Source organism: Trichosurus vulpecula, chromosome 4 (assembly GCF_011100635.1).
Source record: "Trichosurus vulpecula isolate mTriVul1 chromosome 4, mTriVul1.pri, whole genome shotgun sequence".
In the NCBI taxonomy this organism is placed as follows: Eukaryota; Metazoa; Chordata; class Mammalia; order Diprotodontia; family Phalangeridae; genus Trichosurus; species Trichosurus vulpecula.
In genome coordinates, this window is record NC_050576.1 from 375,096,720 (window position 1) to 375,109,854 (window position 13,135).

The following is a 13,135-nucleotide window of genomic DNA, read 5'->3' on the forward strand; positions in this document are numbered from 1 at the left end:
TTTTTAAAATTTTCATATTTTGTTTTAATCACAGCAACTAAAACAAATGTGGTATTTTTAATTCTCTGGTATGACCAAATAGTTTCAGCCATAGCAGTGACTGCTGCTTTTTAGTGCTCTTTTTTCCTATTTATTTCAAGGATAGAGAGGCATTCTTTTTTCCTTATATAAACACACTGCAAAAGGCAACTGTCACTTTTCCTTTCTCATAAGGACCGATGATAGGCTGTTTCACTGTTACAAACAGCACAGAAAGATTTGGTTTTATATAGCCAATTCAAAGTAATAAACAATTGAGTATCTATTTAGTGATCAATATCATAGTTGGAGAAGCCTCAGGTAGCTTTTGAAAAAAGAAACTCACATTCTGCTTGCTTTAAAAATCATACAGAGAAACCTAAACACTATGGCTAAGTGTCCATTAGTGACATCAATGTGTGCAGAACAAGTCAAATAAGGAAATATTTGTCAATTCACCATTTTTATAGTGCTTCATTTTCTAAATAAATTCACAGATATGCAAAAGATCTTTTGTTATATACAATAAATTAGGACATAAAATAACATGCTTTTAAAAATTTATTTTTACTTATTAATTTAAAAAATCGCAAACGTGAAATTATTTACAAAAGGGGGTAAATAATAGCATATATACTTAATATATGGTCAATAAAATTGAAACAAATATCTGAAGAACAGACTAATGCATCAATGCTATTTTAAAAGAATTTGACTGTTGAATCCAGTTAATTAGTATGTTAATTCAGCTACCCTTAATGGTTCCCATCACCGTGTGTAGACCTATGACATTTTCACTACTCAAACTCAAAGACTATACTCCAACTCAAAAAGGCATATTATTAATACCTGTTCTTGGTCTCAACATAAAATAATAAAAACACACAAACAAAAAAATCAGAGCTGTGCAAATCACCATGACTACTGGGGAAAATGGTAGGATCAGAGATGAAAAGAGCTTCATCTGGTCCAACATCCTCATTTTAGAGATAAAAATTCTGAGGTCCAAGTTAAATCACATAGGTAGTAAGGGACAGAACTGAATACTGGACCCAGGCCTTCTAATTCTAAATCAAGCATTCCTTCGTCTGCATTGGGCTGCTTTCAACAGACATGGAAGTCATCTTTCCTATAAGACCAATACCTCCCATAGGAAGCAGAACGTGAAAACAACCTGAATATGATTCTCTTCTCTTTTGCTTAGAAATATATACATAGGACCTTAAACACCCTGAATTTCAGTTCCCTTTTCTAAGAAATGGGAATAATGAAATGTGGACTACTTGTCTCAAAAGGTTGCTATGAAGAATAGCCTTGGGAAGAATATAAGAAGGTATTTTTATGTAGCTGTGTAGATAGATATTAGATTAAATACATCATTTCATTATCAGAATGCACAAAGCCTTACAACTTAGAAGTATATCTCCTTCCATAAGACAATTTATATCTAAATATTATAAAATATGTGTGTGTGTATTGTATGTATACAGACACATTTTCATATAGGGAGGCCTCCCTGACAATTGTGTAAAGACCAGTTTTTAGAAACAGAATATATATATATATATAATATATATATATATACTATATATATACACACACACACATACATATATATACACACACATATATATACATACACACATACATATAAAATGTATATATTTAATAGATGAGACTGTAATTTTAAATACAATATTATGAGTCTTTGGATAAACTATAAACACTTGCTTATTGTGATAGAAAAATTTAAATATATTTAATAGTCTTAGAATAGTACACAGCTATAACATAGAAACTAATTACATTAGCTAGAGATGCACATATAATGTAGGTATGGGTTGTATAAGAAGAAATTACTTCTTGAATAGAAATTGAAATGAAGGAACATTATCTTTTTCTTTCTCTGACAATAAGTGGTAATAGTGATTGGAAAATTTTACTAAGAGCTAGAACTGTCTAAAAGTAAAATAAGCAGGTTCTTGGGTAGTGAGCTCCACATCTGTGAAGGCCTTTAAGCGTCAGCTAGAGGATCACTTGTTGGGAATGCTGGAAAGGCATGGATTGGACTAGATCACTTCTAAAGTTCTTTTCAACAATGAGATTCTATGCTTTGATGATGCTATGATATATTTATATATAATACTAGGGGCATGAAAATATTTTGGGTGCAAAAGTAATAAAAGATGCATCAGAATTTAAGATTAAAGGATAGGCTACTTTAAAAGCTACTAAAAGTTTGAGGATATGTTTTCCCATGGGGGAAAATATATACATTTATCTTAGGATCTCAAAGTCAAAGCCATTGTTTATCAAATGACATACATATATACATTTCATATCTCAATCAATTCATAATACTGTGCTTTAAAACTCTACACAACAAATTGTAGTCATGGTTATATTAAAATGCATTTTTCTTAGCACAGTGCTATTTCTCTGCTTTAAATAGATAGCAAATTTAAGCCTCTACTTGGTGAAATTTATTTTCTAAAAGAAAAAAAAAACTTCTTTACAAAATAAGCCTTAGCAACAGTGATGAAGTACAAATGCCATTTTGGCATATAGAAAGTAAATAACACCATAAAAATACAACACCCCACAAAGCAACATTGCTTAAAACGAATACAGAAGGCAATTTAGTCAGTCTTATACCTTGGGAGTGCCAAGTTATATACTCCAAGGAAAATATCAAAAATTCAGATAACATTTTTATTCATTCCCAAACTAGTCTGAAAATATCTCCATGAACCAAGCTGAAAAGTTCATCTTTTATTCAGAAAATCTTCAGATGATATCACGTTATACTTAATCTCAACTTACTTAAAATCTCCAATCTAATACTGTTCAAAACTATTTGAATGGAGGGGGGGGGATTGAGTCTAATATTATGAAATTCCAATTTTTCATTCTAGCAGTAATTTATTATCTGAAAGGGGCTATTTAGAAATTCTTTTTTTTTTTGCTTTGGCCTTTTTGTTAATAAGTTCTAGTCTTTTTACAAATAAGGTAGTTATAAATGTGATATAAATATACAGATGTATATATCCACATATATGTATATATGCACACACACACACACACACACACATATATACACACACACAAGAATCTAGGCATAGAATGCATTCATCTCATTACATTAGGATCTACAAAGCATTAAAAATAAATACACTCGTGCATTGAGATTATCAATGCAGTGTACCCAGACACACCTATCAACATCAATATATGTATTTTTCTCTTTCCTTCCAAACCTTTGTTATTTTAATAAGAGTGAAAACCAAACAAACCTCCCTCATACACCTCATGTTCTCAAAGGCAACTGGATGTAGAATAAAGCAAAAAAAACTGAACACAACCTGATCGTTCTCAGGAGGAAGTTGCTTAAGCAAATGCTGTAAATGTAGAAACTGCTACATAGACCAAGCACCTTGTTTCTTTAAAAATCATTACTAAGATGAGCTTATTACAATCTCCATCATTCAGTAACTGTTTTGCCTAGTGAAATCAACTACTCTCCTTTAATCAAATAAAAAGCAAACCCTAGGTCATTTGGTTTCTCCAAATTATAAACACGCATCCCACTCCTATTATCAGATCTGAGAGTTAGCTGGTATAGTCCTGTGCTTAAAATTAAACCTCTTGTCTGTTTCAAGGTCTAAGTTGCAGTCATATAGGAAGTTCATACACATAAGTCCATCGGCTCACTTTTCCTCAAACCTACAGCTGCTGAAATAAAAAATGACCATTCCTTATTCTGACCAACAGTGTGATGTAGCTACAGGTCATCTGCCCAACTGCTGAAAAGCTAGAGAAATGGGGGAGGGGGTTGTAGACATACAGAAGAGTGGAGGAGGAGAGGGAATGAAAGGAGCTCATTTAGTTAAAGTGAATTTCTCCCAAGGACCTGAGACTAGAAGATGAACACCTCATCTAAGGCTGTAGCCTCTGGGGAAACAAGTTCTTGGGAAGACACGAAAAGATTTTCAAGTACACCCCTTCCCCCCTTCCCAGGAGACCCAGAGAACAAGTGGGAGCGAGGGAGAACAGGAGCTAGGAGCGCTATAAACTTGCCAAAAGCTGTTGGCCCGGTTAAGTTTTCCGTTGCTACAGGTTGCCCCAGGGAGCAGCATTCTCAGCTCCCAGGAAAAGGAACTGAGGAAGGTAATAAAGGAAGAAAGGAAGGAAAAGAATGAGGAAGTAACAGACTCAGGGACCAGAGGAGAGGGGGAGCAGAGGGAAACCTTGCAGGCTACCTGAAAGGGACGGGACAAAGGAAGGGAGGAGGGAACGGAAGGGGTCAATGGGAAAGCACAACTCCTACAGACCTTGGCGCCGCAACCTTCGTTTCTTGAGGCCAAAGATGCGCACTTTGGAGAAGATATCCACCAGGTTCCCATTACATAGCCCCCGGTTCTTGCTGGGGCTGTTCCGCCTCCTGCTGGCCGAGGGCCTGTCCCAATGTTGCTCCCGTGCCTGCCGCTTCTGCCGGATCAAGCCACTAGCGATGGCTGCAGCCATGGTGTGGCTCGGGGACCAGTCCCAACTAGGTTAGGGATGGGGACAGGAGTGGGGATGGGAAGAAAGGGTGGGGATCAAGGGGATAGGGCAGGAATGGGACACAGGCTCCTCACTCACTAGGCAGGAGAGCTTGGGAACCGGAGGGTTGGAAATGGGTTGGGAGAGGGGGTGCTCAGTCCCTGCTGGGACCCATCTCTATGCACTTAGCCGGTGCAAGACACAAGAGCCTTTGGGTTAGGTGAGAACCTCCTGGTTTTGCCGCGTTGCCAGGAGGCACAAGTAAGGGGCAGACCCAGGTCTTCGCAGCCACCCACCCCCACCAGCAACTTGGAGCAGGACTCTGCTGGCTTCACTGGTGCCTTTCACTATGTACCCCCCAGCCTCGGCTTTCCACTGCTCCCTCCAGTGCCACTAAAGCCACCTTCTTTCCTTCTTGTACCTCTCCCAGGCCAAGAGTTCAGTAGGGGATGGAGGCTAGATCTCTTGATCCCAGGCTCTGAGCTGGCAGAGGAGAGCCTTGGCTGGCTTCAAGGCAATCAGTCATTCACGGAGAAAAGCTGGCACCAGGCTTTCTCACTCACAGTACTGCCGCTGTTGCTGCCGCCGCCGCCACCGCTGCTGCTGCTGCCATCACCGCCTCTGAACACCCTGGCTTCCGATGCCCACCGGCCCATGCAGCCGCTGCCGCCACCACTGCCTCTAGCTCAAGACTCCTGCCTGGTGATTGCTAAGTGCTTTTAGAAATCAGCATCTGGAGAGAGCAATCTTCTCCCCAGAGATGTGCAATCAAAGCGCTTCATTCCAACCTTCCCATGTTCCCACCTCTTCTCCCTCATTTCTTTCTTTAAAGAAAGAAAGAAAGAAGCAAAGAGGGGATACAGGAGACGGTGGATACCATAAGACTAAGGAAAAGGAGAAAGAAGAGGAAGAGGTGGTGGTGGTGGCTGTGGTGGTAGAGGAGGGCGAGTTGAAGGAATTTGGGTGCGTTGCTGTTAGTGGGAAATCTCTAGTCTCCAATAAATAGATCCAGCAGCAACCGCTTCCTCAGCCTAGCTGGGCTTCTTGGTTATAATGTGTCTCCCGGTCTCCAGGAACTCTCAGTTCTGGTTGGAGGGCGATGTGCTTTAGCCCGCCTAAGCTAATCCCTGCAGCACTGAATCCCAGTGAGAGGGAAATGGAGGTGAGGGGTGGGACAGTGGGGCTTGGCTCCTTCCACTCCACACCTAGCCCACCCTAACTTGTGGGGATCTCCCTTCTGCTGCCAGAAAGGACAAGCGTGTCCATTTTGGAATGGTGGTACAGTGGAAGGAGGAAAAGGGGGAAGGCGACAGAGAAAAAGGTGATACAAGCAGGCATAAAAAGACCCCACCCATAAGCCCCTCCTTGTAACTGTTAAAGGAGGGGACTAAGGCAGCAGCAGCTGGGAAAGCAGCAGCTGGAGAGGATATAGCCCCCAAGGGAAGATTGGGGAAGGCATAACAGAAACACTGATGTTCTATCTCCCCCTCCTCCTACAGGATGAAAAAAAAAAGCGTCCTCTGTGTTCCAGTGACAACAAATAGCTAACACACAACTTGAGCTTCTGTCTCCCGTAGTCCCGAGGTCATCTGTCCCTTGTGGAAATATTGTCACGAAAAGGAAAGCCACAGAAGTCTATCTCCAATGCCACAGACTGTTTTCCCCTCCCTGCTCTTCAAATCTTCAGTCTGTCTAGGACAGAGCTCTGCCTTGGGTGACAGTGAAATACAAGCACCCGGGAAGGAGGAAGGGGAGGGGAGGGGGGAAAAGGTAGGGTTGGGAGAGATACTCTTTATGCTTGGCTGGTACAGATCTGTGGTTTCTAGGATACACCCCGAGTGACAGAGCCGGGCTCTTGCTCAGGGCTTCCTACTTTTTCCTTTTCCTTCTGCCCCATTTTGGTAAATCATTACGAGGAGGCAAAGAAAGAGAAATAAACTAAACTCAATGGCTCACTATTCAATGTGAAAGGTAGGGGGAGGGAGGAGAGAAAAAAAGACACATTTGAGAATCAAAACAATTATACTGATCACATTTATAGTGAACATTTTGGAGTAAGATATGGCCCCATTGCAGCCCAGGGGGTCTCCTCATATTCTAAATATAAAATAACAAACACTTTTTCTCTTTGTCCGAGTAAGGTGGAAAGAAACACTTTCAATCAAGCCAGTGAAATTAATTCAGTGCAAGGATTGATCATTTGGAATCTAGTCATATTTTGCACTTCTCTGTTCAGCATCTAACCCTTACCAATTACTGCATCATGGTCCTGAGTGTTTACTCTAGGTTGACTTTCTTCTTAAAGGTTAAGAGAAGTGAATCAGAAATAATTTAATCTCAGGTGAATATGTGGCTTCAGGACTCAACCCAATAGTTACTAGCCACTGTGCTGTGACTCAGGTTGATGTAAGTAGTACTTAATAATAAAATGGATTGGACAGTTTGTTTCTTCCACCTTCCTGGGGTGTGAGCAGAATAATGTGTACTGGAAAGATCTCTGCCTTTTTAGAGTCAAGAGACCTGGATAGAATCCTGGTTCTGCCATTTGCCTTACATCTACTTTGTAAACAACTACAAACATATGTGTTACCAGTCTTCAAATGCAAGCTTCTTGGAGGTAGAGTCTGTTTTTCTTTGTATCCCCAGCACTTCATAGAGCATCTTACATAATAAGTGTTTAATAAATGGTTGCAATTTAATTGAATTAACTAACTGGGTGACCATAGTTATGTCATTTTTTACCTTTGAGATCCTTAATTTTTGCAACTAAAATGGAGATTGAAAATAGTTGTCCTAACTATCTCAAAGACTTTGAAGATAATATAAAGTAACACATGAAAGCATCATTTGAAATCAAGCTATTATTATTCTCCCACTCAAAATAACACACCAAACTATAACACAAAAACATCTTTGTTATTTACAAACCAAGATTTCTGGGAGTATAATTCTCACCTCACTTTTGTGAGAACTAGGAAAATTTATGGGTCGATACAGTCTTCCTCTGCTTTCATCAACTTTCTGGTCACCCTCCTACTTGACTTTTCCTCTATCAGTTAATTTCAGTTTGGTTGACTGGACAATCCCATTAAACATCCCACCCCAGGAAGTGATATCTATCAGGTAGAAACAAATATTTACGATACTTTGACTGTTGATTGCTACAAATTTAAATTTCTCAATGTGACATAACAAAAAATAATCATGGATAAAGAATTATGATTGAAAATCTCTGCCACCAAAGACAATGACAGCTTGATACTCTCTGAGTTCAACCAGGATTTTAGAATCACTTTAAAATTAAATAATCCTAACAAGTTTGCCTACAATGGTTTTTGTTTTGTTTTTAATTGTTGTGAGGTGAATATTAAAGGCATATCCTTGTTAAAATGTATAGATCAGGGGACAGTAGAAGATAATAGATAGAACTCTACAGAGGGAATGAGAAATCCTGGTACTACTCCAGATTTTTCCTCTCACTAGTTGTATAACCTTAAGTGAGTCACTTATTCTCTCTGTTCCTCAGCCTCTCTCCCTTCTGTAAATCAACAGTTTTGGTTTATAAGTCTTCCAAGATCACTTCCAACTCTAAAACTTTATGAGCCATTGTTTCCAAGAATTGTGCCTTAATTATACTTTTAAAATGCTTAAAATATATCTTAAATTTAACTTTTATTGCAATTTGAATTTGTTTCCATTACTGTACTATATTCTTTCTTAAAATGCACCTCTTTACACTAGACTCTCTTCATAACTCTTTGGATAATTAAAGTGACATTTTCCCTGAACTTCTTTCTTATGGGTTGCTTCTTTGCTGCTCACTTTCTATGTGCTCATTAGCAATTGAGTACTGCCTAGGTTTTAGCACCATGGACAGAGGTTCAATTCAAGTTGGGTATGGTATTAAAGTGGGTTTCCAGAATGTCAGAACATTGTCCAGATACCAGGAAGTCCTTGACATTTTGTTCCAATAAAGCAAATCTCTGTCATTAAGCATACTTTAAGGTGGAAAGGAAATTAAACTTCACAACTCCCACTGACTAATAAGAGAGAGGGTGCTCAAATCAGTTAAGCTGGGGCTGGGGAGGAAAGTACTTTGCATATTCCTTTCTACAGCCAGAAATTAGCATCAGATGCACTGGTGCATAGCCAAACATCACTGATCCTTTCACAGTTTGCTCATATGACTTCATGTCATGAATTTCATATAATACTACTGGTCATTTCTATTATGTTTGACATCTGGAGTTAGAAGACAATTGTATGGAGAAGGGGAGGGGGAGCTGTGGTGGTGAAGCTTAGGTATATCTTCCAGTCTGAAATCTGTGCTGCTCCACTTCCCTCTCAGAAACATGGCATGGTTGTTTACAGTTTTAAGGACACCAAGGAAAACTCAAGAGAGCCATCTGCTGTCTTAACCTGTGATAAAAAATGTGTGCAATGCAAGACAAAAAAAAAAAAGCTTGGGGCAAATGAACATGTATCCATAAGTTGTTATAAATTTTACATCAGAATTGATTCTTATTTATTAAGCCCCCCCTCAGAACCTGTTAATATCACTATTGGATGCATTAAAAATACCTTGTAATTCTGTTTGACGTTTTGTTTAAACACATAAACAATCAATTATCAAATTGATTCCTTTTACTTCTCTTCTTTAGGGTATTTTATATTATCCCATATTACTACCGTAATATCAAAGCTATCAAACTTTCATAAACTGATAAACTACTTTAAGAAATTAATTTGCAATTATTCTTTACAAACATCAATGGAAACTTCTATTATGGGGGGGCACTAAAGGCAGGATTCTCTAGAAAGGCTTATTAATTTCTGCAGGAGACTACTACTTCTCAACTCTGTTAGCTGCTGCCAAGTGATTCATGGTATCTAATTACGGTAGCACAAACATAAATATTAGACTCACTTCAGATATAGAAAATTGAAAGAAGGAAGGATAGAGCACTCATTATCCTCACAGGCTATTCATATAAAAATGACACATGGCAAATTATCCACTATCCAAGACCCTCAAGGAATGATTCAGTGTAGATGATATATGTTCTGGGCAGCAAAAATAAATTTCCTACATTCATAGTTCCATACCTTTCCAATAAAGGGTAGCTAGACTTTCTAGTATTTTCTATGGAGGCAAGATTGATTATTATAATTATGCACAATTCATCTTTATCTTACCTTTCCATTTATACTGTTAAAGAAATTGTGCATATTATTTTTCTTGTAGTGTCCAATTTATAATGAGTCATTTCATATAAGCTTCCCAAATTTTCCTTGAATTCTTTACATCCGCTGTCTTGTAAGGTATGATAATATTACATTACATTCATATATCACAACTTATTTTGCTATTTCCATAAATGATATGTAGCTCCTTTGTTTCTAGTTCCTTGCTACCACAAGAAAATGTGGCTACAAACACTCTGGTTTATATGGGGGCATTATTTCTGCCTTCATCCTCTTTGAGGGTATATTCCCAGCAGAAAGATATCTTGGTCAAAGAATATGATTAGCTCAGTGACGTTTCTCACAAAATGCTAAATCATTTTCTGCAATGGTAACTTACAGTTCCACCAACAAAGTATATGTGTGCCTGTCTTCCAGTAGCACAGCTAAAATGGAATATTTACTATATTCCCACAATTTTGCAAGTTATCCGGGTGGAAGGCAAAATCACAGACTTGGTACAATTTGGATATATCTTAATGCTGAAGATTTGGGGAAATACATCAAGTCATGATTTTGAGAATTTATAATTCTTCCCTTGTAAACAATTTCTACATAGCCTTTAATTGTTCATTTATTTGGGAATATGTTGTGGTCATTTTGTGCTAATTTCCTAAATATATTGAATATCAGATATTTAACAGAAATATCTCATATAAAGATTTTCCCCAATTGACAACTTCTCTCCTTATTATAGTTACCTCAATTTTGTTCATGTAAAAGTTTTACAACTTCAGGTAACTGCAATTTTACATTTTCTATTGTCTAATCACCTCTGTCCCTTATTTGGTTAAGAATTTTCACCTTAGACATAATTGACAACCCCTTAATTATAAAGAGGGAAGACTGAGGCCCACTCAGATATTAAGTGACTTAACCAAAAACACTACAAGTTAATGAAAAATTGGGGCTAGGATCTATGTCCTTTAATCTAACACTCGTTCCATGATGCCATATTGCCTCCTTATGAACTAATGCCATAATGGCCTAGGTTTCAGAAGACTATTTAGGCCCAGGACTAAATTAAACCATAACATTTTGCATATTATTTCCCACATCTACTGTTTAGCTGTTTTTTCTTTATTGCACAGAACATATGTTTAATAAATGTTTTTATATTGTTCTAGTGCCACTTGGGTGTCAGTTTTCAGCACAACTTCCCATAGTAGTTTTTTTTCCCCTTTTCTTGTTTATTGTCCCTCATCCATTTGGGTTTAGAAACCACATAACCAAGCTCACAGGTAGTTACAGGAAATAAGAGTTAAATACATTCTGAGTGAAGGCCTAATGGATTTAGCCAAGAAGAAAAATGCATGAATTTTAGTTAAACCCTCTTGATAACATTCACTGTGGCTGATGAAATGCTATTTTTTCTTTATCTGCTTTTAGGATAGTTTTGATAGATAAGCTTGACTGATAACTGAGTTGCAAATATTTTAGGTGTTACTTAATGACTAGACAGTGAATATTACCTTTCATATGAAATAGTACAATGGAGCAAGTAGAAAAAATTAAAATTCTTAATTATATATTAACTACTCTACTGTAGGTGTCACCAGCTCTTTTTTTATCATCTAACTTAGTACTTACTTCTTTCTTTCTGGCCACTACAGGCTATTGTCAGAACTCTGGTTATGTTTGTTTCAGGATATTCAACTGATCCTTAAACTAGAAACGAAAATTGAGACTTTATCTTCTCAACTGATACTCAAAAATCTCAAAGTATCCTGCCCTCAAACATTTCTACAGTCCTATCTATAAGGATCTCTACTTCATTCCTTTCTGTGTAACACCCTTCATTCTAGCAACTTGTTTCCTAGGGAATCATGCCCATCTTCACATTTTTAACTATTCCCCAGCTCCAAACATAGATTTATATATTCAAACAGGACTCTTAGTATCATATCTGGGTGCAAATTTGTTATGAATAGGATAATACAGGGTGTTCCTAAAGTCTGGACACATAGGCAAGAATGCATATTTTCAAGAAATGAAATGAATGAAATTTTCAACAACATTTTGTTTAATTGGAATATTAAAAAATAACATTTTCAATACGATTTCCATCATTTGTGATGCAAAGGTTGCAAGATTCATGTGAACTCAATGCAATAACTCCACACTGCCATCAATTGCATATGTGTCCAGACTTTAGGAACACCCTGTACAGTTCCTATCAACATGATATAGTTTTGCTACTTCGAACAAATTTCTTTTGAATAAAGCAACAGGATTTGCATTTACTATTACCCCCAAAAGGATCACATATAGAATCAGATCTCCTATCCTCTTAGACACTAGTATCTGCCTTTACTCAAATGAGAGGGAGGAGCCATGGGAAAAAGCTTCAACCTCACCATTGTAACCATAGTAATAAAGAAGTAAAACATTAAAAATTAAGGTTTTTAAGCTATAAGTTCTGGCATTTATACATTTTAAAAAACTGTAAATTTAATGTAGGTTTTATTGATCACTTTTTGCTGGAAGAAATTGCTGCCAATAGGTAACAGTTTCCCATCTCTGGAGGGGAAAAACCTGGATAACATATACTTATGATTTTATATTTTGATTCAATAAAGAAAAAGAAAGGAAAAGTACTGATCCAAAAATGTCTCTTTTGGGGGAACATTCTTTCCTGAATGAGAAATATCAGATTGCTATCAGTAGATAGATTAATTTTCAGAAATAAATACACACACATGCAGAAACACACATGTAAACACCAGTATTTGGAGTTGGAGCTGGTTTCATGGAGGTGAGTTTAGTCACTGTCTTCTAAATGCTTATATAAAATTAAATATATGTGGAGAGAGAGATTTTCTCAAAGTAACAAAGGTTACAATAAGTTTCTCCTAAGTAGGCAAATAAAAATAAACAGGAGTTACCAATTATATATAAAATGGAGACCAGATCAGATTCTTACTATTTCTATTGCAGCAAGATGCAGGCAGTGACTATTAAATAATGCAAATGCTCTTACGTCTCACCATTTTCCAAATGAGGGCAGGGCTTCTTCTTGGTATTAGTACAAAGTCTGTATATGAAAGGCTGCTGTTTCCTTCCCTAAACCCTTGAGAGTAGGGACGGGGGGAGCCTTCAGACAAAAGTCAGTCTGTCAACAAGAGTTTTATTAAGTACTTTGTGTTAGGCACTGTACTAAATGCTGAAGATATAATTACATTAAAAGAGAAAGATAGACCCTGCCCTTGGGAAGTTTTTATTCTAATAGGAAAGACACCTAAGAGGGGAGCTGAAAAGTGGGACGATAAGGAGACACACACATAGGAGAATAGTGGATAAGGTCAGTGAACAAAGGAAGCTTGGTGTGGAT

At 37.5% G+C, this 13,135-nt stretch overlaps 1 protein-coding gene across 1 annotated transcript in view; it reads right to left on the minus strand.

The window, feature by feature from the left end:
- Positions 1–4,542, minus strand: part of FGF14 (fibroblast growth factor 14) — a 248,499-nt gene extending 243,957 nt beyond the window's left edge. The window contains exon 1 of the mRNA XM_036754472.1: positions 4,350–4,542. Within this exon, the coding sequence (XP_036610367.1) occupies positions 4,350–4,542 (193 nt within the window). The remainder of the gene's footprint in view (positions 1–4,349) is intronic.
- Positions 4,543–13,135: the final 8,593 nt, after the last annotated feature.